This window comes from Lissotriton helveticus, chromosome 9 (genome assembly GCF_964261635.1).
Source record: "Lissotriton helveticus chromosome 9, aLisHel1.1, whole genome shotgun sequence".
NCBI classification, from domain to species: domain Eukaryota; kingdom Metazoa; phylum Chordata; class Amphibia; order Caudata; family Salamandridae; genus Lissotriton; species Lissotriton helveticus.
In genome coordinates this window covers 606,087,124-606,113,967 of record NC_136070.1, presented here as the reverse complement: position 1 = coordinate 606,113,967, position 26,844 = coordinate 606,087,124, and the positions used below count along the sequence as shown (strand labels likewise).

General features: G+C 40.2%; 1 protein-coding gene across 5 annotated transcripts in view; it reads left to right on the top strand.

Annotated features, from left to right (window-relative positions):
- The window catches only part of LTBP4 (latent transforming growth factor beta binding protein 4), a 1,311,633-nt gene that overhangs the window by 1,209,101 nt on the left and 75,688 nt on the right, over positions 1 to 26,844 (top strand). For 2 of the 5 annotated variants that reach the window (XM_078660634.1, XM_078660637.1), the window contains 4 exons: positions 718 to 840; positions 4,205 to 4,336; positions 19,318 to 19,443; positions 23,986 to 24,117. In XM_078660634.1, coding sequence (XP_078516760.1) covers positions 718 to 840; positions 4,205 to 4,336; positions 19,318 to 19,443; positions 23,986 to 24,117 — 513 coding nt within the window. The remainder of the gene's footprint in view (positions 1 to 717; positions 841 to 4,204; positions 4,337 to 19,317; positions 19,444 to 23,985; positions 24,118 to 26,844) is intronic. The other 3 variants (XM_078660636.1, XM_078660635.1, XM_078660633.1) reach the window with 2 other exon arrangements.

Below are 26,844 nucleotides of genomic sequence, written 5' to 3'. Positions count from 1 at the left end.
TACTGTTCGTGGAGTCTAAAGTTGGGTGTATTACTAAACTAAAAGTCACAGGGGTCAGTTCACAATGACATCTAGGAGTAAAAGGGTACTGCTTTATTAATTTTACACACTCTTGCAAGTATTTGTGAAACATATAACATGGGAATAAAATAGCAATATGTGGGTCATATTCATATGCAATTAGTACTATTAGAAAGGAATGTGTCCGCTTTGCATTTTTACTAATAGGGAGTTGGAGGTTTTGTGGTTAATTCACAAAGACATGTAAAAGTATGTAAAAGACTAGACAAGTTTATCGATATATTGAAATATGAAAACGACTATTTCTATAGTACATCTTCCCATATTCGTAAATGCTTTTGTGAATCAGCCTCTTCGAAAAAGTAGTTCTCTATTTGCTCAACTGCAAATCAACAAAGCCGTTCATTCTCCTCCAAGCACATGCTTGTGCAGGTGAAATGCAATGTAGCATGATATATTTCTTTGTATGTTACTAGATGAGAGTCTTTTTGGGGGCACCATCAAATTGTGAATATAGATCATAAAAAATATGATCTTCTAGATCAAAAGGAAGGGGATTTGCTTAGCCCAAAAAAACAACAGGGCTGAGACATGTGTGTAAAGAATAGGGAACAAAAACCTCTAACATCTGAGAGATGCAAAGTCATCTATAATATTTTTCCTGAACTTTGTATGTTCATTTCCCTACTTTTGAAGACAAAGACGAGTGCCGGCAAGGAGGAGTCTGTAGGGGGGGTCGCTGCTCTAACACAGAGGGGTCGTTCGATTGTTCCTGCCAAGCAGGTTTTAAGGCCAGCGAGGACAAAGCTGCCTGCGTGGGTGAGTTCCTGTATCTTTCATCTACACCTGTACACATGATCTGATACGCTCTCTATTGGTGATCTCTATGGCATAGGCATTGCTTTATAGTTTCCTTAGGGAATATAGTAAAAAAACAGGCTGCCAAAGGAGAGAGTGGAAAAGGAAAAAGATTTTCACAAAAGCACCATAATATGTCATTTGGAAGTGCGTATTATCACAGTTAATGGAGAAATTTAAAGAATACATAAAGAGAAAACAGACCATTTTTAAAATGCTTTGCCACACTGTCCTCTCTAACATAGTTTACGCTAGCCATTCTTTACTGCTTTATGTATACCTCTTCCTTCCCAAACTCAGCGGAGGCCTCTTCCAAATCCCAAAGATGGTGGCTTCTCCTATACTTCCTATCCTGTGTCGTTATCCCCCACTGTTCATTCTTTTTTTTCCATCACAGCCTTTTCTTAATTAACCCTATCCTCAATTTCTCCTTTGCACAGAGGCTGAATCCAGTGTGCATTAATTGTTAGAGGTATTACCTGTTCTCTGCCACTGCAACTTAACATGAGCAGCCTCCGACATGGACGTCAATTCAGGGTCACTGGGAATCTGGGATCGGCAGCTGCTAGTGATGGCTTGCACTTTAGTACACCTAGCACTTCTCTTGCTGCCCCTGGTTCCAGGTGTTAAGAGGGCAGCAGCAGAAACAGAAAGAAAGGGGGGCTCTTAGTGGGGTTTCCACTTCTTGCCCATGTACTAACTCCTCATCTAATAATGGTAGACTGATTAGGGGCTAATGATCGAGCGTGTGATGTCATTGGGGGTCAAAGTGTGCATGATGTCACTTCTTCTACCACTGGCGTATTGGCAAATTGAAATCCAAGCCCTCCAGTTTATTATTGAGGCATCCTCCTCTTTGAGACTACAAAGAATGTGGTAAACTAAAACCTGGTGAAAATGTGCCATATATCCATTTGTGAGTCCGTACAGTACTTTCATGTCTCCATAATACTAAAAGTTTGGTGAGGATGTGCTCACAGGAGGTAAGACTTCACCTATCTAGTGTGGCATGCTTCATGAAGGGGCTCTTTAATGTGTCAATGGGAAGAACCTGTGAACGGTCATTCCTTCACCACTGTTCTCTGTCTGCCTGACCCCTAAGTCTCTAAATTGTTGCAATACACAGGTAATATAATCTCAGGAAACGTCTCTAGTGTTGTTCCCGACAAACCTGGATATCCCAGAAAAAACATTCAAAATTAGTTAGGATGGACCAATCTGTTTTTGTTATTGATGCCCCCTTTAACATAATTAAAAAGCTTAGAATCTGCCTTTTGAACCTATATAGGTAACATGTTTCAGCACCTGTTATGTGCCCTGTCGGTCAAACACATTCTTCTTGACTATAAATGAGACCGATCCTAATTGTAGGAGACTGTGAAAATTACTACATGGGTGCGAGTTCATTCCACATAAATGATACAATGATAGCTGTCATCACCTTTTCGGTGGGGGGTCTTCAAATTAAAGAGGCGTTCACTGCATATTGTTATCAGTCTAGCAAGGCAGAAAAGGCAAGGCTTTGCGTCTCCAAACAGAGGAGAGAAATCAGCTCCCTAAAGCGCGTCCCTGAGGGCCATCCAGAATGCAAACCGGCTTCCTACAGCTCTTGCACTTGTTGAGTACTACCCGCCTATTTGGCTCATGCACTCTTCCTAAGAACTTCATCTTCTACTGTTAACTCACATATGTGCACCCTTTTAACCACACCCTGTTTCATCTTTTGTCCTTCGCCCGCTCCCTCTTCCCTTCTGTGTTCCCTTGAAGCCTCTTGCTTGGATGTTTCATTACCTTTTTATCCCTCTTATTTCCTTGCACACTTTCTCCCTAGTCGTAATTTACTTTCATGCTCACTTACTCTATTAAATAATTTACCCCCAACCGACTTTTGCCTTTAACTTTCTCCTTCAGAGTTACTCTTATATCTTCTTTCCCCCCTAAGCTGTTTGCCCTTTACACTTCATTAACCATGTTTATATTTGTTGCCTTATACCCTCTTTCTCTTCTCATGTTTGTGATCCCTTATAGAGGCCTTAACGAAATTTTAATCACACCAGTGAAGTTCATATAGCTATGTAAAGTTTGTGTTATGCTTGTTATGTGAAATGATGTCACGGCTAGTTAGTTATGTGCCATTTACTGTAAAAATGTACCGCAGATGCGCAGGAACAACAGAATGCAAGCAGCTGTTGTTCGTGGTGCTAATATTTTTTGCACTGTTTGTGGCACACGAAATGTGTCCTTGCATCAAAAATTGATTCAAGGTCGCATTTTGCACTGAAATATAGCACAGAAATATGAATGTTGCACACCCTAATCTTATTCCTTCACTCTCCCATATGTTTTCTTTTATTTAAATTAGCCCTTCTCCCTAAACAGTTTTTTTTTTACTTATACACCTTTCTCCCTTCCATATGTTTGCTACCCTAACTGCATCTATGTTTGGTCTCTTATTCCTTACTTTCAATCCCATTGGAGAGAGCTTCCTCTCTTTAAGAACACAACTTCCACTCCCTCATGTGCTTGTTCTCATATATCTCTTCTGCACAGGATCCAGGGGAAGGGGTGGGACTACCTTTCTATTATAGATTGTCAGAGTTATTTTTCCTATTCCCAGGACAAAAGACACTGCACAATGGACACATGCTTGCCTCTGCACAATGGGGAATTGGCTGTGCTTTTCCCAGCACTTTCCTGTTGCATTTGTGTTCGCATGCCACTGCATTACCGTTTGAAAGTGTATCTGCTGTAATGTGTTCTATCTTGTGAGTGTCAATAGAAAATGGTTACAAGTGATCTCTTCTCCGCCAGGTGTTTGTTTTATATCTCTCTACATGTATATGTTTAGTAATTCCTCTTTTTCTTGCATTGTTTGTACAATTATACATTTTCTCCTGTACATGTGTTTGTTCTCTTAAATTTCTCGCCCTCTAATTGCTGTACTCTTATACCTCTTCTGACTTGCATGCTTGTAATCTTTCTACTCCTCTTCCTTCATTCTGTTTGTTCTATAATTCTCCTTCTTATTTTATTCTGTCATAATAACTTGTTTTGCCTCCATATGGTGTGTTTGTCTTTTTAAACTTCTTTTTTCTTAAAGTTTTTGCAAGTTCCCATCTCTTTTTTTTCAGCTTAGTCCCACAAGTGATCTCTAGCCATACCCTTCCGTATGAGTTTTCAGTGTCTTCTTTTTCAATTTTTTTCTCCAAGCTCTCAACCTCAATATCCTTTCTACGCTCAAGGCTATCTGAACGATACTGTAGTTTACTCAGTGTTAATATCTTTGATCACGATACTGACATCAGACCATTGATCCTTTTTCTAGATGTCGATGAGTGCCTGGATTCTGCTATTTCTCCTTGTGGAACACAACGCTGTGAAAACACGGCAGGCTCTTACAAATGTATCTCACGCTGTGATAGCGGATACAGAGCAACTGCATCAGGGGGATGTGTAGGTAAGCGTGATGAATGTATTAGTTCTCACCCTTAGAATGAGGTTATTTGAAAGGAGTGCATGTGCAATGGTGTGCTAGAGATGGACCTGTTTGGTTGCCCCCAACACACTGTTGCTCAAGATGAGAGGACATGAGATCTAGATCAGTAGGTCAGGGAAATGTGGTGGGGCAGCACTGAGGAAGGGCCATGCGGGGGGAGCAGAGATAATAAAAAAACGTACCAGACGGTCTTCTGCTCACCGGTCTTCTCCTCCTCTGGGCACAGGTTGAAGCTCCTAGCTTCCCCTGCAGCCAATCCCAACGCTTTTCTCACCATAAGAGGAGCGTTGGGAATGGGCGGAGTGCACTGGTTTGCGCTCCATCAGGAGCTGGGAGCCGGGAGCCTGTGCCTGCTGATCTCTCCACCCAGCAACACAGCCGGGCTTGGAGAGTTGTTAGTGTGCATGACGGTTTGGCCGGCCTGCGATGGCTTACTAAACCGTCATGTGCACTGACAGCAGGGCCCACCACTCCTCCTCCCCCTGCTACAGTGCTGTGGTCCGCCCCCAAGACTCAGCCACAGGACAAAAATAAAATGATCTGCATTTAGATCAATTTGTTTTACATTTGCCTCTGCGGGCAGAGGGGCGATGTTCCTCCACCATAGCAGATGATCTAGATTCTCCTCTCAAAGACTGTCCTGGGTACAGTCCTTTGATATTTGTGTTTGACCCAATGTGGTTTCCATATGATCGTACTGTATATTCCGTTGCACACTGTAGAAAACTCAGGGAGCCCTCTAAACACCCTGGAAGGCACAAATGGAAATAGGGCTGTCAGCCCATATGCCTTCCAGGAGCTGACATCTGCACTTAGTTAAAAGGTAAGCACCAGAAAGTCCAACCCTAGGGAAAAATAAAAAGGGAAAAACAGAGATACCTGGCAATATCTGTAACCTGTAACGAGCAGGAATAATAAGATACAGTAGGACACTTACAGGAACTGACAAGTATATTACTTAAAACGCTCATCATCCACTAGGCAGTGGGACTGCTTGCCTTCTGGATGGCACACAGGCCAGTGACCTGTTCAACCGCAGAGGAACATGAAGGGAGACTTGAATGGCAAGAAGCTATCAATAAAAATGGTACATCCAAAAGGAGCAACGGCTGGGGTGGGGAAGCTGAAATGTAAACATTGAAATAAGAAAGGTGCACACGAGGGAGGAGCTGAGTGCACCTCACAGTGAAAGCAAGAGATTTATGGCATAAGATGTCAGACACTGCAATTTAGTCAAAAGAAAGGTTAAAAATGTCACTACCACTGTTGACCCAGAAGTGAGCATAGAGGCCGCCATTTTGAATTACATTATAAGGTGAGCCCCTGCTGTAGACACTGGCAGGTGCCATCTTTGCTGACCCTGAGACGCCAAGACTAAACCAACTGCCTAAAACGCCAGTGCCCTTGAAATCACATTCCCTTGCCAACTTTTTGACACTCCATCTCCAGGACAGTGCCCCGTGCACCCTGCACCCAATGTGATAAGGTACTGTGTGCCCTTCACAGCCGAGGTGTGTTGAGCACTTGATAAGCCCTGAATGTCTTTTGCAGAGTGTGTCTCTCTGTGGAAATGTGTTGGAGATGCATTGTATCACTGTTGGGGAACAGGGAATTAAACAAATAACATCTGGCATTCAGATCCAACATACATAAAAGGTTTAGAGCGTCATCCTCCACCATAATCATTTAGTAATAAAGGTGGTATTTTTTTTTAGGACAACATATGTGTACTAAAGAGGAGAAAATATCAGCAATTAATGCATAATATTTAGTATGTACAGAATCCCCACCCGCTCCTAGGATTCTTTATTAGTGTTGCCTCGGCTGTGTGCTCCCCAATAAATAGTACTTCACAGAAGAGTGTGGTTCAGTGTAGCAGCCCTTTACCAAAGGTACTGTCATACAGAAGGACGCAATGGTCACAATGTGCTGAATATCAGACACGGGGATGATGTCCTAGTGGAGGCGGGAAACAAAGAGTATTTACACTCAGAGAAAACATTATTAGGAAAATAGGGGCAATTTAAAACCAATCGGCTGCCAAGTGAGTCCAGGTGCACTGACAATGTTGCCACTGATTTGCTTTTAAATTGTTGCGGGGAGAATCTTGTGGAAAATGTCCCCACTGACCACTAAGGGAACTCATAATATTATGAGTTTATAGTGGCTAGGCTGGCAGAAGTGTTCCCTTCAACGCCCTAGCTAAACTCATAATAAGCCCTGAAATGATTCTGTTCTTGAAACTTGGTGCAAAGTTATTTGTCAAAGGTTGCATATTGTAATGTTCAGTGGGAGTCTAGGGGCGTAGTGCTGTAGAGCAGTGAATTATAGGCCATTATGTTTTGGTCACTTTCTTTGATGAGGAACCGAGCTGGAGGTCTATTTGGCTGCAATGTCGCAAAATGCCACAGATGTCCAATTCTACTGGTCCTCTGGATCCCACACACCCTTCTTCATATTTGAGCCAAATTTAGATAGTTGTGAGGACTCAGAATCTGATGTCTTGATTTTCTTTTAACAACACTTGGAGTACCTGTTTAAGGTATCAGCACCAACCCCCAATGTCACACTGTAGCTGAGATTCAAGGTTACGAACTACTTGGCCACAGATGATCCTTCTGGAGGCTAAATTCAAAAGTCATACTGGGCCACAAAATGATGGTGAACAAAGGGATTTCTCAAGGATTTCCGTACAGAACTGGAATTTGACAACAACCAGAGGGTGCTATTCACAAAGGGACTTACGAATCGTAAAGCTATGAGTGCAGAGACACCTCGCACGTAGCTTTACAAGTCATAAGTCCCATTGTGTATTGGGCCCAGGCTGCATTGAAGTTCAGAAATAATTATGCCACAAGGCCAAACAAATCTGGTAAGGTAAGTTCTCTGACCCACTGAACTTACCCATAGCAACTGAGCAATGCTATTCCTGCCAAGATGATGCTCATATTTGGTCCTGCTGAAAACAGCAAAAAAGTGATGGGTGCAATGCTTGAATTAATGTCATGCACAGGTACTTTCTTAGGGCTGCCTCCCAGGTCTTGGTCGTGCTTTAATAGCCCCAGCTGCCCGGCGAGCACACAAGTAGCCACAGGTCAGTTTTGCCCTGTTTGGGCCTCATCAGTAGAGTGCAGCTGGCGTTTCTTTGGCACAATGAGCAAGGTGCTCACGTCAAGCATTGTGCACATCTTTTTTTTGCTTTCTTCACACTTAGTCCTAAGCAGGTTATCAGTCTTGAGGGAAATGGTGGCCACGGGTACTTTCTTAGGGCTGCAACCCAGGCCATTGTGTTTCTTTTGCCCACCATGCCACCTCAAACCGGAACCAGCCATATGCCAATTAGCCTTGGTCGTGCTTTAATAGCCCCAGCTGCCCGGTGAGCACATAAGTAGCCACAGGCCAGTTTTGCCCTGTTTGGGCCTCATCAGTAGAGTGCAGCTGGAGTTTCTATGGCACAATGAGCACAGTGCTCACGTCAAGCATTGTGCACATCTTTTTTTGCTTTCTTCACACTTAGTCCTAAGCAGGTTATCAGTCTTGAGGCAAATGGTGGCCCTTGGAGATTTAGATACTCTACAGGTGGATAATTTATAATGACCAGTTTAGGAAAGGTCTTGATCCTTCCCTCAGAAATCTAGACGAGGTTCCTGGAAATTGTTTGTATCCTTTAGAAGATTCATCCAGTTTTCCTTCCTAGTGCCTGGCATATCTACAAAGTCTTAGTGCTTTATGCTAATTTTGAACCATCATTCTATCACCCTACCCCTGAGTCAAGGAACTGCAAAAAGAAATGGAAGAAAATCCACTGGTGTTCCGTTAGGTTTCCTCCTGCTCAAACTTTCCATCTGACCTGAAGTGTGGAGACCTGGGACAGTGGAAGAAGCAGAGGGTATTGTGAACACAGTGATCAGGCAGGCACAGACTGAAAAGGAATTTTCAACTTTCCTTGCACAAGTCCAACTTTGGACAAAAGGAAAGGAGTGAGGAGCAGGAAGGAGTTACCTTTGATTTTACCAATCCAATGCTCTACAGATTGTGTGTACATCCCTGTATAGTGATCAAAGGCTGTGGGTTACAGCATAGTCCTCACACATGGCACGGCACCTACCAAATGGCAATAAGCTAGAAAGAGGTACACTATGCATTACCTATGGATCTTTGCCATGGAGGCAATGAAAGCGCAGCCATGCCCATGAGTGGAGTGCCTCTAGGCGCCTTGGAATCCTTCATGTCGGATTTATGGCAGAATATCGACAGACAAAATATAGACCTACAGAAACATCGACGCTGGAATATCGATGGCAAGTATATCGACATCCTATCTAGAACATATGAAGTACAAAAATATCGAAACAAAAATATCGATGTTAAAAATATCGTAATTAAAAATATTGTTTTATATCTGTTAAAATATAATGTGTAAAATAAAGTAAATAATACTTATAAATAACCCTGGGCGTAGTGTGCGGAGTGGGGCTCCGCGGAGCTACGCAAAGTGGGCGCAAAACTACGCCCACCCGCGCACTCCGCGTAGCCCCACTCCGCGCCGCCCGCCTCCCTCCCGCCCTCCCTAAATACATAAATAAAAGGATAGAAAGCTTTTAAAAACACTTACCTTGTCTGCCGGGTCCCCGGGGCTCCCTCTCGCCGTCCCGCGATTCGCGCCGCCACCGATTCAGATACTAATGCGCATGCGCGGGCGCCCGCGCATGCGCATTTCTCATGAGAAATGCACATGCGCGGCCGCCCGCGCATGCGCATTAGTATCCGAAATGGCGGCGCGAATCCAGGGACGGCGAGAGGGAGCCCCGGGGATGCGGCAGACAAGGTAAGTGTTTTTAAAAGCTTTCTATCCTTTTATTTATGTATTTAGGGAGGGCGGGTGGCGGCCGGCTACGCACCGTCTGCGGAGCGCGCGTAGGGCCGCCTGGCTACGCCCGCTACGCAAAATGCGTAGGAGACGGCACTACGTGCACTCCGTGCACGGAGCGTATCTGGCCGCCCACCCTTACTTATAAATAAAATAAACATTGTTAAAAATATTTAGTAATGTTTAAAATGAATAAATATTAGATATATAATACTACAACATTAATTAAACACATATGTAAAATATATATTATATATTTACTTAAAAATACATTTTAACAATTACTTTAATTATTTATAAATTATCTCCACACAAGATAATTACATAAAAAAGTAAATAATTATTTTTAATAAATTAAAAAAATTAAATATACTTTCAATATTTTTCAAATTAATAACATAATACATTATCTACATTCATTCTAAATAATAAATAAAACTACTATTTAAAGTCCAAAAAACACTACAGTATTAAAAACATTGGATAGCGTTAAACGTAAAATTACTATTCCCACTCCAGAAAATGCAAAATTAGAGAAAACATTGTATAGCATAGAGACAAAAATTACTATTACCACTCCAGAGAGTGAAACAGTAAAGAAAACATTGGATAGCGTAGGGGTAAAAATCACTATTCCAACTCCAGAGAGTGAAACAGTAGGGAAAGCGCTGGATAGCATAGGGTTAAAAATTACTATTCCAACTCCAGAGAGTGAAACAGTAGGGAAAGCGCTGGATAGCGTATGGGTAAAAATTACTATTCCAACTCCAGTGAGTGCAACAGTAGGGAAAGTGCTGGATAGCCTAGGGGTAAAAATTACTATTCCAACTCCAGAGAGTGAAACAGTAGGGAAAGCGCAGGATAGCGTAGGGGTAAAAATTACTATTCCAACTTCAGAGAGTGAAACAGTAGGGAAAGCGCTGGATAGCGTAGGTGTAAAAATTACTATTCCAACTCCAGAGAGTGCAACAGTAAGGAAAGCATTGGATACCATAAAAATTAAATATAACATACTTAGAAATATTTTTAATATTTAAATGTATTAATATTTTAATTTTTAAATAACAAAACATCATTTAAAAATACCCATTAATATTTTTTTTAAAATAGATTTCAACAAATAATTAACATTAAATTAACTATAAATATCCATTAATAAATATTAGTTATCAAATATTAAATATTAAGCAATACAATGCTGTAAAAAACAAAAATATATCATTAATAATTGATTACCAATTAAAAAACATTAAACAATAAAATTATTTGTATACCAAAAAATACTTTTTATAACACATTAATTACCAATTATTTACAAATAATTTCCAATAAAATGTTTTTTAATTACCAATTAAATAAATTAATTATCAATTACAAACATTAATTATCAATTACAAAAATTAATTACAAATTCAATACATTAATTACCAATTACAAACATTAACCACCAATTACAAACATTAACTACCAAGTACAAACATTAATTACCAAAAAAATAAATTAATTACCAATTACAAATATTAATTACCAATTAAAACAAGTAATTACCAATTAAAATTATTAATTGCCAATTAATAATTAATTAAAAATACATAAATCATCAATACCAATAAATAAAAATAATTCATTACTTAATTACAATTAAAATACTTCCCACCCAATGCCCCTATAAACCCACTACCCGCTACAGAACTTAAATGCAAAAATTAATTAAAATTAATTTATAATTCCTAAAAAGTAATAATTAATTTAATATAATTAAATTACTTCCCACCCTATTCCCCTATAAACCCACAACCCGCTCCGGTACTAAAACATAAAATTGACTTAAAAATAACATTATAAATATATTAAAATAGTTCACATATAACTTAAAACAAGTAAAATACTTAACAAAAAACATATAACACATACATATTAAATACATACTAGAATACATAACAATAGTAGAATTATCAAAATAAGTAACATCGATATTACTTACATCGATATAAAAAAATTCGATATTACTTACCTTAGTGTCGATATTCTGTCCAACGATATTCTTGACATCGATATTCTTTACCTTCGATATTTCTAACTCGATATTTGTTTAGGTCGATATTTACAACTCGATATTTTGACTGTGTACCCTTCATGTCATATGTGCCCGGCGCAAATGCACTTCAGTGGAGTTAAGAACTGGTGAGTCTTGTTGCAACAAAGAAAACTGATGGTGCAGCCACATGTTCTATCTTACTCCAAAAACCTATCTATGGAGCTACAATGTGCATAAGGTAGTCCTCACTCTGCATAACACAAGTTTGGAGGATGACTACTATGAACACACATTTTGCTTCGTAGTTAAAACCAGTTAGGATTAGGATTAATGACACAATGCCAGATGAGACAAGAGTATGGGAAATCCATTGACATATTTGATGTGTGATGGCGGCATTTGTGTGTGCTCATCATGGACCAGAAGGTGGAGGTGAGGGTGCAAACAATGCAAGGGTACTGCTTATCCATACGGAGGCAAAGCTTTCTCACAAATGGTCATAAAAAATCAGTGTGTTCTCCCAAATGAGTAAATTGAGGAGCAGCCTATGGAAAGATTTGACATGGTATCAGTCAAGGGATCAGCTTGAGAAACCAATCTCATGCTGAAAACAAAATCAGAAGTCCAAAGAGAAGTACATGCAAGACTCTGTCTCATACAGTGGTTGATCTACTCAAGGTGAGAAGTACTCAGTATATGGAAAGTTCAACCATTTTAACAAAGAGCTTTGCACGTGATGGCATTAATAGATCATTAAAAAGTGTGCTTCAGATAGATGAAGAGTGTAAGAAAAGAAATGGGGTCTTAAATTCAAGGCATCCATAGTGGATGAAGCGTTGGTGAGAGATGTGCACGTGACCTCTTTTTAGTCCAAACAGACTAACCCATCTGAAGTGTCAATTCACCATATAGTGCTAAGAGGAAAATACGGTAATAGTTACAATGGCCACCTTACATGTCACATCCGCACAACAGTTTTTCAGTTGAAACAATGACTGCTCTTACTGGATAAAAAGACAAAAATCCATACCTCAAGCCAGGGACATTCCAGCACCCACAAGAATACAGTGATGAAGAAGAGCAACTAAGATATTTGTTATCAGAGAAGGAACAGGACACTTTCCTTTTGTACCATGGAAGCTTGTTGTGTTGACAAGGAAATCTCCAGAATTTCCCTTTTGCCAGTCGGTGCCCTCTCACCACATGGATAATAATCCTGGGATTACCTGAGTGCCTGGATATCCAGTGGTGATGGAGCTCTGTTGCACTTCTATAGGTTGTGTGAATTCCAGTCAATCGCATATGTTCTGGTGGGACAATCATAAGAAATTTCCAGAGCCCTGAGTCGAGGAGACGAGGGATCCCACACAATATGTACTTGTGGGTCCGGCTGCCACCCCACTACTAACCTTCCACTGCACTAGGAAATATCAGAATCAGGTGGCAAATGCTGCCATCTCATTCTGACACAGTGGTGGTTTGGTGGGCCATTGGTGGTGGTGGAGTTGGAGAAAACACTATCTGAATGCCATTGCCCAACCTGAACCACTGCCTTGAAATTGGCAGCATGATCTTAGTGGAGGACTGTAGTTTGCTTTTTTCCCCAGTGTCTAAATAGTGTTTGAGTGCAAAAAGTTGTGAAAGAGAAAACATCATTGCATTGAAGAATTCAGCTAACTGTTTTTCTGCATGGAATGCCTGGGGGAAATTGTAAAGATAACCACAGACCTGTCCAAACATGCCTTCAATCCAATGTAACATCTACTAACAGGCTGAAAAAGATGTGTGGCTCATCAAGAAGGTGAAAGGTCACACTTCCTTGATTGTCATCACCAAAATTGTAAAACAACCAAAACAAGTGTGCTTATTCATGTCTAACCTAAGTTACCCAATCAGGCCATTATGAGAGAACAACAAATCGCTTCCATGATTGAAGACAATTGGAGAATCTGTTTGGGACCAATGGTTCTAAACATTAGATTCAAGTTCTACTAACAAAAGCTGGAACTAACTGCAATTAGAACATTGGACTGTTGGGAGCTCCATTGAAGATTAGAGAGCAGCAACAGTCTACATGAACTGGTATTGGCCCACTGCACCCAAGATTTCAAAGTTCAAATAAACTGCCTCTGATGTTCTCTTTCCCTGTCTCTCCAACATAGGAGTGGGCAAGGGAAGTTTAAAGGCAGAGGCTGTGCTGCAGGGCATACCGGATCCGTCTTCCTCCCTTCTCCCTAGCTCAGAGTCACTTGAGCATAGGAAGGAGGGAGGGGGAATAATGTTGTGCTCCTAGGTCTCCCTGGCTTGGCTGAATGATAAAAGCAGTTCAGCCTAGCCAGGGAGAACCAGTGGTAGCTCTTGGTGTGAATGTTCAACAGCCAACAGCAGAGGCCCTGCTTTTTGCTGTTAGCAGTAGAACATAAGCAACAACAGCTGTGAACAAAGGCCTCATGTAGCCGGCCGGATTTCAATCCCCCTCAGGTTCCGTGAGGCCTTTGTTTTACTAATTAGAACATTCTGTCCTTCAACTCGAAAATTTAACTCTGGAGCAGGCCTATTAATGGCTGGTATAGCCAGCTATGGCAGTCTATAAAGCTGTATTATCGTGAGCTGTTTTCATCTGTATAGATCTATCAACACATACCACATTATTTCATGGGTTAGCCCTCCATCTGTCTTAGACCAAAGACCATTTGTCTATATGTAATGAAAAAGTTCACTGTGGAAGATAAATGGCAATGGAAAATAATTTAGACACACCGCAGGAAGAGTTGAGAGAATTCCGTAGAGAAAAATGAGAGCCAAACTCCAGTGGTGGAAAAAGAGGTGGAAGCAATGTAAAATCTTCTGGTCACTCAGATGAAGGCCTACTACTGCAAGGATCATGGAAAATAATTTCATAATCAATCAAACTTTCAATGGGTCAGCTGGTGCATTTGGGACACCAGGGAAAGGGGCTTGCATTGTGAACATGGAGGTTTCGTGGCAGTTAGGTTACGGAAGGGACTGTGGAAAAGGACACTTTCTGAGGAATGATCGGTTGATGGAATCCATAGAAACAGAGGATCTTCACAGGGAGGAGTGCAAGGAGTTGGTATATGAGAATTCAGCTATTACCATCCATTGGTACCAAGAACTGGAATGATCCATCAAAAAGCAACACAGATATTGTTCCAAGGATTGCTTTCAATTTTCAGCTTGACCATCAATCTGAAGATGGTAACTTGTGGACTTGAAGTTATTGGTACCAACCCTTTTCATTAATTCTGTCCGAAAGACGGATTTGAACTGTGATCCTATGTCTGTAACAATGAATTCTGCAAGACCATAAAGACAAAAGAAGTGTAGAGTAAAAATTCTTGCCAGTTCTTCAGTTGAAGATAGTGTTTTCAGAGGAATAAAATAACCCATCTTAGTGAAATAGTGTTTGACCACTAATACTGTTGTACCTGTGTGATGGAGGTAGTTCCACACTAAAGTCCATGGAAAACATTTCCCCGGGCATATGTGGAGTGGGCAGAGGTTGTAACAATTCTGCAGCGGAGCAGTGATAAGCTTTAGATATAGCACAGTTTGTCATATAGTTCCAGATAGTCTTTGGGATTCCAGGCCACCAAAAGTCTGTCCTGGTGCTCAAGACTCATGCTATCATTTCAGACACCTCAGTTGCACAATCTTACTGGGAAGGCATATGGTTTCATCGTGATACAGCAAACCTTTGTGAGCCGATTGTCATTTGGGTCCTTTTTATTCCATTGAGGTGCAAGAATATCACTCTGCACCTGTCTGAAGTAATTATGGAAGTTGATTGTAAGCTAGGCAGAAAGTACTAAAATATATTGGACTTTTTCTCTGTTCTGTGGTTTTGAGTCTTTTTGCCACGACTTGGTAACTGCTGTGTTGAAATGAAATCATGTAAACGAAGCAAGAACATTATTCACACTTTCATGATGCTGAGACATGACAAGTTATTATGACCAATCCAGACAGTAATTAGATTCCAAGCTCTTTCCACGTAATGTTTCCAATGAAAAAAGGCATATTTAATCTTTAGGAGAGCGCGATAGTAGATTGCGTAGTTCATCAATGTTTGGGGTTAGACTTCCACAAGATGAGGTTCATATGTTTCAAGATCCCTTTGTGATCATATATTTCAGGATCCCTTTGTGATAGTACAGCTCTTATGACCAAAGAGGAGACACTTGATCCAACTACAGGAGGCAGTTAAAACTGGAGCTGAGTTAAAGGTTGTCTTGAATAAGTTAAAGCCTTGCTCCTTTTCCTCTCAATACTCGGTCTTCACTCCCTTCTTGTTTAACTGAACTATTGGCTGGATAGTGGTTGAAAAGTTCTCTATGAATTATCTATAAAAGGTAGCAAAACCAATAAACCTCTGAACTTCCTTGATGTTTCTCAGAGGAGGCCAATCTAATACTGTTTTTGCCCTAGCAGAGTCTATTCCTTTTCTCTGTTCAGAGATCAAAGCTGAGGAAGGCATTGGTAGAAAGTTCGAAGAGACATTTTTCAGCATTGGTATATAGGGAATGCTTTCTTAATCTCGATAACTTTGACTGAACCTGACATTGATGCTCTGTTAAAGAGGATAAGTATATCAAAATGTCGAGATATACCACCCTGTACACAGCAAAAATGTCTCAGAATATGATTTTGTCAAAATGCAGAAAAGTTGCAAGAGGATTATGGAGGCGAAAAGCATTACCAGGTTCTCAAAATGTCCATAACTGATATTGAATGCGATCTTCCATTATTCCCCTGTATCATGTACTCCTCTAAATTTCAACTTAGAGAATACTTTGAAAGCTAAATACAGCAGTACAGATTTGAGAAGCAACAGATGTTGATTTCTTACAGTAACTTTATTCAATTTTTGATAGTCTATACATGGCTGATATTCGCCTTTCGCCTTTGCCACAGAGAGGTTTGTCTTCCATGCTGGAGTTGTGGCATATTAAATGAAACCTTTATCTAGGTTCTCCTGAATGTAATGAGTTAGCATTTCACCTTTGTCCATCATCAGTGGCTAAATCTTCTCATCTGGAATGGGGTTGACACATAATAAATTAATTTGATAGTCGTGCTCTCAATTAGGTGGAAGACTGTCAATTCTTTTCTCACTAAAAACAACTATAAAATCATGATATTGTGGGAGAACTACTTCCTCATTCTTCTGTACTTGTGGAGTGACTTCTAAGGATTTTGGGTATCACAGTATGTGGAATCAAAGGTGAGCACTTGTGTATTCTGTTCTATTTGAGGATTATGTTTTCTGCACCATTTAGTGCAGAGGATGATGTAAATGGATGGTACATTGGTTACATTGAATCACATGTACCTTCAACCGAGCTATCAGTTATGCAGTCATCTCAAGACGTACTGCTCCCTTAACATCTTTCTCTTTGATAGGAATCTGGTGTGGCACTTAAACTGATTTCACCATAAATTAACCAGATGCTTTGGAATACTGAGGCAAGCACCGTCATGGGTCCTTTAGAGGTAGCAATTGTTACTTGCAGAAAATAATACACTTAATAAGTAAAGGACTCTTCCATAATTCATGAGCAAATCCCACGCCCGATGTTCATGGATGAGCTAGGTCATTTCCATGTGAGTGCAGGCTCTCAGCAAATGTCCAGTCTTTCTGCAGTAGAAACACAATCCTGTCTTGCTATATTGTTTGTTTCCTGTAGTTGATAAGGTATTTTGTCATTCTCAAAGTTGCATTGGTTTGTTGGCCTGAGGCATATCACTACTGCGTCTGGGACTTTCTGAAATAGGGTCTCTGATGATAAGTGCAAGGCTTGGATCCCTGCAGTCGTTACTGGGCATCTGTTTGCGGCTTAAGGTTGATTAAATGCACCAAAGTGGTTGGTTGATTTACAAACTAATGACCAGGCATCTTTGAGATTGTTTTAGGGAACTTGTTAAAAGGCTGCAGTGGAGGATTCATCCATCCATGCTGCCTCAGATGCCAGGTGCTTGACATAATTCACTCAAATTCTGATTTCCCTGTTCGAGTGTTTGTAGTCCAGAATGGGTTGATTGGGTAATGTGTTTTGATCGAAGATGGTGGTGAATTGAGCCTTGAATTGGGTCCAGCTGAACAACAGTGGGCTTTGATTTAAGATAAATGGTGTAGCTCACATCAAGGTGTCTTACGAAGGTACGAGAGCACATTTATTTATTAGTGTCATTATTAAAAGTATGATATTTTTCTAAAAAAGTGCAACTGACGTTGGGTCATATTGTTTTGGAATTTCTGACAGTCTGCTCTAAGTTTCTCTGGCAGGGTTAAACCAAATTAGGGGTAACAATCGCACTTTGGTCCATTCCTGGATTGCTAACCACCTTCATGTTTGTAGGATTATCATCACGTGGCGAAGTGGTAATATAACCAGCACTAGATGTTAACGCACCACCATTTGAATGGGGCCTGGCAAACGTGTCAGGGTTTGGTATGGAGGCCTGATGAAAGCCCCTGCCATCCCATCACCGCTGTACTGGTTAATAGAAAGTCATGTATCACCCAACAGAATAACTGGGGTAGAAACATGAAAAAGGGGTAAGAAAGAAATCTGGGACTGGAGCTCACTCTTCATGACTTTGTCTGTTTCAAGGGACGGCACTACTCTGCTTGATAGTGGTTAATTTTGGGTAGATGGCACCAGCAGTTCCAGCAGCGAATCATAATATGATGAGCCTGGAGCTGACCAGGAAAACAAAAAAGTCCCCATTGTGCTGCTGGACACACACATGTAAAGATTCTATAAAAACTGGGTTTAACAGGACAACGACCAGGATAACAAACTAAGGTGGGTCATATGTAGGAACTGGGAGAACTGGATGGGGAAAAACAACAAACAGTGTGGGACCCCAAAACAGATGCAAATTATAGCAAGAGTTGGAAAAGTCAATGCAGCCGCACAACCCTTTAGGTCTCAGGAAGTCTAAATAGGGCACTACCCCAGCCGACCTGGAAAGGGCCTTAACCCAGGATGTGGGTGAGCGCACATCCCCAATAGTTTACAGTCTAGTATTCCGAACTGTCTAAGCTTCAAAAGGCCCATTCTCTAGTGCCTCCATCCCCTTTGCGCCCATCACTAGACCTGAGTCCTCACACGATTGTACCAAAAATGGCAAACCCTTTACGTGTATATTTGGCACCTCCCAGGTTTCCTGACAAAATAACAGAACAAAACAGTAAAAACACAGGACAATGATCTCTAACATTCTGGAAAGGCCAGTAATGTTCTAAGGCAGAATGATTAGGCAGAAAACATCTTATTTCCCTTCCCATCAATTGCAGTTGACTAAACTGTTTCTTTTAACCCCAGCAGAGTTTAAGCCTGTTATCCAAGGGACAACCTCCATTTTTCTCAGTGACATACTTAAAAACCCTTATTTTTAACATCCAACATGATGTAGTTCTTATTGGACATAGTTGTTGATGTGGGTGATTTGTTTGCAGAGATTCTTCATTGCACAAATCTGCATTATGTTGGTGTACCCGCTCATTCCATCATTTGTTCATTCATTCATTCATTTGTTTATTCGCTAATTCATTCATTCACTGTTATATGATCAAATAAGACTCCCTCCTTAAGGTCACACCTTCACGCAAAACTCTTCTCTCAATGTCTCATGAACTTGTGTTGCATTTTATTAAAGAAGCACATCAGACACTGTATGTTGTATCTGAGAATTACATAAGACACCCTTGCTCCACAGCTCTATCACAGTAACACACCTTTCACTTGATTGCAGATTCACTGCAGACACCTCACGCTTTCTCACAGGATTAAAACTTACACCACTTCCTCTATCACAGGGCCATGAGTCCACTCAATCTCTAGCATCGGTGCACAATAGACACCTCACACTCAATCAAACGATGACACTAGACATCTCATTCATGAGTGAGTTCAAGAGACTTTTTTCAAAAATATATTCTCAGTTCCACCCCTCCATTTCATTTTCACCATGTCACCATGCTTAGCTCTCCCATCTTGTTTGCAGACCTCAATGAATGCACAAACCACACTCTGTGTGGTGAGCATGCTGTATGTCAGAACCTGGCTGGCTCCTACCGCTGCTACTGCAACTGGGGCTATGAGATGGCCAGCGATGGACAGCGCTGCGTGGGTACGTCCAGTCCAGCTGCCTCCTCCTTTGTTTTCCTGACCTCGCAGGGGCCTTTGTCATCTGGGGTCCTCCTCATCTCATACTTGGAATTACTAAAGTTGTAGTTCCTGAATCTCATTGTCTCAATCTGACTGCTTTAGCATTTCTTGTGGCTTTCAGCGTTTCCTACCCTGTGCTTTTATTGTTGAGATTGTTGAGACTATTGTCATAATGATGAGCAAGCAATTAAATGTATCTTTAAAAAAAAAATTGTCCCATTTTCAAGGGCTTTAAAATGTGTCCTGTGGATTTTCCTAAATCTCTGATCAGCTAGGAAAGATGCTCTTCTCTAAAATCATATCAGGAGATTCAATGGTCCTTAAATTATAACAGTGACCAACTAGATTCCCATTGGTCCATTAAAAAATATCTAATACGATAACCCCCAGTATCTGGTTGATCCATTTCCTATGACACAGTTATGTAATTTGGGCCTTTGTCCCATGGGAAGTTCAAGTTCTAGCAGGTGTTCATTACCCCAGTCAAATTTAGGCAATGAAATACAGAATGGCTCATGGCCTACTGTAATGGCACACTTGTGATGGGAGATGAGAGGGAACAAAGCAATTACGAAGTAAGGCCTGGGTAAAGGTAAATGTCTGTAAAAAGGTTTATTTCAAAACATACCAAAAGGATGCAAATCCTATAAATGCAAGTGGTGCCAGAGGCGAGTCACAAACAAGAAGGAAGCATCTTTGATTTAATGCATTTTGTTTGTGGATGGGGATAGCTTCTTTTGAGATTGTTAGTAAGGTTTAATTACCCAGATGTCATTCTCAAATTCTTGTACTTCCCTTGTGAGCCTCTTCTCTTTTCCCAATATACTCTCCAGCTTCGGCTACTGCTGTGCCAATAAAAACCCTTTTTACTCAATTCATCACTGGATAGGTGTCTTTTTAAAAAAGAAGCTGTGGCTTTATTGGTCTTCTCACAGAAAATCCCTACGCAAACGGTTGTAGTCCTGTATGTCGACTACAAAATTATCATACTAACAAACTAACGAGGTCAAAATGTTAACTACAAAGATGGTGTGAACAGTATATTTATAATTAAAGTACTGAAAATATTGATTCTGACATACCCTACAAAAGTGTCTAAAGTTAAAAATGGACCATAACAAAAATATAAAAATCAATAATGTTGAACATTACGATTAACATTAGACGTAACAAAAATATTTAAAATCAAGATATAGTGTAAGAAATATCAATAAAGCAATTTAAGGTTTTGATATATATGTAACTGAAATTAGTTTTAAAGGTTAACTTTTCTACATTAAAGAATATTTAATTTAAAAAGGAGGGATCAATTAAAAATAGATTTTACAGTAAGTTTTGTAAACCTGTATTTAAAAATAAAATGAAATACCTTCATCCCTACATTTTCTTTAATATTTGAATTTTAACATGATTTTTAGAAATAAATGAAAATGTACATTTTTTTTAAATAAATGTTATTTTTAGTAAATTAAACTATATACATAAAGACTTACCTTAAAGTAACAATAGACAACAACATATTTATAAATATAAAAAATATCTAAAAGTAAAGGTCAAAGAACAATGAAAAGATCCAATATAAACATACAACTATATGTAATACACAGTTATTCACTAAAATCATGAAAATATATATTAAACAATAAACCTTGCTTGGGGTAATTACATGTACTATTCTAACTGCAGTCCAATGAATATTGGAGTAAATGTCTATATTTAGAGGCCGAGCTATTTAACTCCAATACAGCAAACCATGGGGAAAATTCATTTAATTAGTGGGTAGAGTTACTGTTTCTCCAGTACAACAAAAATGGGCAAAGTGCATCTAATTAGGGTGCATTCTAACTGCAGGCGAACTAACATTGAAAAAGTGCATCTATTTCGTGGGGTGGGAGGTAGATGTACTATTCTAACTCTAATTCAACTAACAACAGAGAAAATATATTCATGGGATCAATTTTTCTATTGTAACTCCAGTCTAACTAGCATTGAGGAACATGCATACATTTGGGGGACTGCGGGGTGGAGGTTGGGTTTACTATTCTGAGTCCAGTCCAACCAAAGTTGGGGAAATTGTATCTATATTGAGAGACACACGCTTTTCTAACACCACTCCAAACAGTGGTAAGAGTGCATATATTTAGGGGGACCAGACTACTATTCTAACTCTAGTTTAACTAACATTGGGAAAGTATATATATTTGTGGGGTCAGATTTACTGTTCTAATGTCAGTCCAACTAAACTGGGAAAACACATCTAATTGGTGGGGGAGGGTTCAGATTTACTATTCTAGCTCTGGGCCAATTAACTTTTGGACAGTACATATATCTGAGAGGGAGGGGTCAGATTTACTATTCGAACTCCATTTCAACTAAAACTACGAAAAGTAAATTTATTTAGGGTTAAGATGTGCTATTATATAATGCAAGTACAACTAAAATTAGAGAAGGTGCATATACTTAGGAGGGTCAAACTTACTAATCTAACTTGGAGAAGTGTGGCTCACTGGTTAGAGGCGGCAGACCCGTAAGCAGAGAACGGCCCGGGAGCAGGGTTCGATTCCCGACGCGGCAGGGTCGTGGACCAGGGTCAGCGGACTCGATAATTCTCGCCTCGGTGCCTACTCTAGTCAGAAACCACACTCGGCAACTCTGGGCATCAGCTTGCCTCATCTTCACAACGGCCCCCCCCAGACCGCCGGGGATGCTTGGTCGCACCTTAGAGATACCCATCAGGGACCATCTCTCAGGGTGAGCCAGGACGGGTTCCCCAGCGGTCGAAGCGTGGAGATACTCCTCCGGGAGTCGATTCCTAGCGCTATATAAACCCACAATTAAATTAAATTAAATTAAATTAAATTAAACTTCAGTCCCACTAACACTGGAGAAAGTGCATATAGTTGGGGGGTCAGAATAATATTTTAACTCCAGAACAACATTTCAGTAAGTGGATGAAATTGGGGTCATATTTAATTTTTTTATCTCAAATTCAACAAACACTAGGAAAAGTGCATATTTGCATATTTATTTGGGGCATTTGTACCATTCTAATTTGAGTCCAAGAAAAATTGGAGTAAATGCATAAAATTGGGGTGGTGGCAAATTTTCTATTCTATCTCCACCATCCCAAGGGATCTCTACCCGCCAAATTTAAAGATGTCAACTGGCCGTACAGACATCTCTTTACATTTACAGCAACTGCCACCATGGCTGCTCTTGTCAATTTGAGGAAATATGACAGACAATACTGTCAGCCACGCCAGCAAGCCTTCAAACTTTTTTTTTAAATTCTGTTTTTCAAAAACAAAACATAATGAGCACAACCCGGGGAGTTTGCTCCCAGGGTGTGAGGGTAGTTTTGGGTTTTTCCTGGCCCTCACTGTAAGATTTGTTGCTGGTGGTGATGGACAGGAAAAAAAAACATTACCTCATCAACCCTAAGTAGGTTGGACGCCGTGATGCCCTTCCTCTGATGGCCCCTACTCTTTTGGGCCATCCAAGGAAGTATTCCATCAACTAGGGTTCCATCAACTGACTACTTAAGGCCCACTCATTCCCAACTGAGGCAGACCAGAGGTTTGGCAGGCAGTGATGGGTTCTCACCCTAAATCAGGCTCCAAATTTCTCAAAACACCACTTATTTAAGACATATTTAAAAAATATGTATGGTAAAAATTCCAAACCCAATCCAACACTCATTGTTAATTTCCAAATAATTTTAAAATATAACTTACGTAGCTGAAAAAGTAATAATATGTCATTTAACTATATAAGAATGTTTTATACACATTTGGAAATCAAATAAAATACAATTGAAATAGTACCACTTATTTACATTTTTTACTTTATTTAATTTATGATTATTTGTCATTATTAATGTATTTACGTTTAGAAATGTAAATAAAATGTTTAATATTTTAGGTTACCCTATTATCAAATATATTTTAAAATATTTTATTATAATAACGGCTTACTATTACTTCATATTTTAGTTACACACTACCCACCTTATCCTCTAATGAAGCACACAACCCTGTAAATAGAACAATAATTAAAACATGATACCATATAAATACGTATAGGAATAAAATATCAATAATTAACATACAGAATTAATGAAAGCATCCAAAAACAATCAACATAGGAATTTTCTAATAAACCACTATCAGCGCAATATCCCAATAAAACCCAACAACCAGAAAAATATTTATACATAATTTTTATAGTATATTTTATACAATCAATAACAAAATAATCTTAACAAAAAACCTAAATACAATACAAAAAAGTATGTTAAATACCACAATATTTTATTAGTCAGTGTTTTAAACTCTGATGATATTGGTAAAAATGCTTTCCCTCAATATTCCTTACTTCTATATTTTTGTAGTTACAATATTTGACCTCAATATCATGCACCATCGACATTCAGGATCTACGTTGAATAAACTAATTAAGCGATTTTCCACATTCATAGTCTTCCTTTTTCCCGTCTCTTCTGCAGATATTGATGAGTGTGAGGAGTATGGGGTCTCCCTCTGTGGTCTGAGGGCTTGTGAAAACACTATAGGATCTTACAATTGTGTAACCAACTGTGATCCTGGCTACCAATTGACCCCTGCTGGGGAATGTGCAGGTAGGTTTTTAGAGCCATACTTATTAACTTCCTAATTGTATCACATGTCTCCCAACCTCCTTGCATCTGCACAACCAGACAGTTCTCATCAGATTGTCTTTAACCCATAGAAAGCAATGCAGGAGCTTTCCTGCAAAATGTCCTCCCTGTGAACATTTCTTATTCCTTCATGCTGTCAGTAGCAGAGAGAAGCTTTAGAATGACTCACAACTCTGACAATCAGAGCACAGGCAACAACTAGGACACCTCCAAGTGACATATACTAGTCATCCAATGCAATTACTTCACATGTATATTCTATACAATCTCTATTAATCAAAAACTGTTTCAGGGCTCAGGCTACCCCCATGTCACCAAGAGAGATTATTTTAGCTTGTTGGTATTACAGCGAGAAGTCTAGGGAATAAATAAAGGAAAATTCCACTAGTCCCTAGGACAAATGAAAGTAGGACATGTGAGGCAATAACAAGCGTATGACAGGACTATGAGTAGCTATGGAAACAGGATCATTTTCAAATGTGTGTCATAAATGAAGCACGCACTCTAGATGCAGAATGAAGACATTTAACAGTAGACTCCAAATATCCTTAAATTGGAGCTCTTACTCTCTGTCAGCAACCTTTTTCATTCCCAGGAAAGGTTTTGCAGTTGCTGGAGAAGAAATGTCTTTATTAGTATTTGGCAGAGATTACCATCTGCTAGCAGCCATTTTCCAGCCTGAAGACGTCCTCTTCTGTACGATGTAGACTATGTTTGGCAGTCAGTTATAAAACATAACCTGTCACAAAAAGCAATTCCTATGTGGACATGCCATCTACTGGATCACATTCTTCCATTTCATTGCCAGCTTCCGCATGTTACCTAAAAGACAAATGACAGTATCATGGGAAGTCTAAAGTTCCTGGCCCTACAACCCCGAACTCCTTCCTTCCATTCAGTACAATTAGTTACACTGTCGAGTGTAGTGTGATTGCTTCGCTGGTTGTGTGGTGACTGCCTCCACAGAGCTGTGAATCACCTCAAGAGAAAAGCTTTGAGGCTGCAGTCCACTGGGCTGCCACCTTCTGAGACTACTTTAAACTAGTCACTATAGTGAGTATACATTGACAATATCTACATTCTAAGTCTTTCTGGCACGCTGGAGGTATTATCTGAGCAATCATGGGCACATGCACGCTGTTCTGAGAACGACGATTAAACCCAGATCTTTTGACTGGGTGTGAGTGTTTGATTGATTCAGATGCTCCGTCCATCACCACCCCCTTTTGTACTGCTTTTGGCCGCCATAAGTGTGACAAGGTATGCTCAGACGTGAGTCCCTTGCTCACTTTGCCACTGGATTTAAGCAAGCTGGGCTGAAGACTGCTGTAATGCCAGAAACCGGTCCTCGGAAGCTTGTTTCCGGTCCAGGGAAGGCATGGCTTGGCAGTTCGGGCTGCACTGTTCCCATGAGGCACAGGGTCAGACTGATTTGCATATAGCCATGTCTGAACTGGGGTGGCAGAGTGGGCTAAAGAACGGTGATGGATTAAACCCAGATCTTTTGACTGGGTGTGAGTGTTTGATTGATTCAGATACTCCGTCCATCACCACCCCCTTTTGTACTGCTTTTGGCCGCCATAAGTGTGGCAGGGTATGCTCAGACGTGAGTCCCTTGCTCACTTTGCCACTGGATTCAAGCAAGCCGGGCTAAAGACGGTTGGAATGCCAGAAACCGGTCCTCGGAAGCTTGTTTCCGGTCCAGGGAAGGCATGGCTTGGCAGTTCGGGCTGCACTGTTCCCATGAGGCACAGGGTCAGACTGATTTGCATATAGCCATGTCTGAACTGGGGTGGCAGAGTGGGCTAAAGAACGGTGATGGATTAAACCCAGATCTTTTGACTGGGTGTGAGTGTTTGATTGATTCAGATGCTCCGTCCATCACCACCCCCTTTTGTACTGGTTCTGAGAACGACTGCCATGGCAACAAAAATGGCTTCTTTTTGGGAGTAATCATCCCAGGATTGTGACACGCAAGTTATCGTGTCACAGTGAGTTGCACAGCCTTTTTGCACATTTGCGAAATATTTAAACGTACTCAATAATTTTGTCAAAGTTCATCCAAATTTTATTTGCATAATTCATCCAGCTTTATCCGTTATGTCAAGGAAATGAAGATCAACTTTTTCAAGCATAGTAAATGACACTGGAATTGCCCATCCGGGCCTATCCCTAGGCACGTAATCTATCTCCATTCCTCCTGCATATTTTTTCACCCAATGCATTTCGGTCTACTTTCAGACCTTCCTCAGGGGTATCTATAAATATTGAAAGTACACGTCAGCCTCATACAATTCATAATCAAAACTAATTTCAAAAGCAAACTTTGTGTTGCTCTGTGTAACATCATAATATCAACCAACCTTTATAAAAGAACGTGCCCATCCGTAAACATGTATCCCCCTGGATCACATTCCTATCAAGGTTACCGATGTGATGTTTACCCAAAATTCCTCCATGTTCCAAATACAATACCCATTGTTTCAATCCCCACACACTACAGTTTTCAACCTCCCAATTATACCTCCCATCTCACTCATGCCCCAACTCCTCGGTTTTTGCTATTCTTAATTAAGTTGTTAATACGGTCTGTATAATCACAAAGTTCAAATCCTGTCTGAAACCCCGTACACCCACAAGTACATATTTAAACCTACCACCCCCTTTCCATGCTCACTTCTATACCAC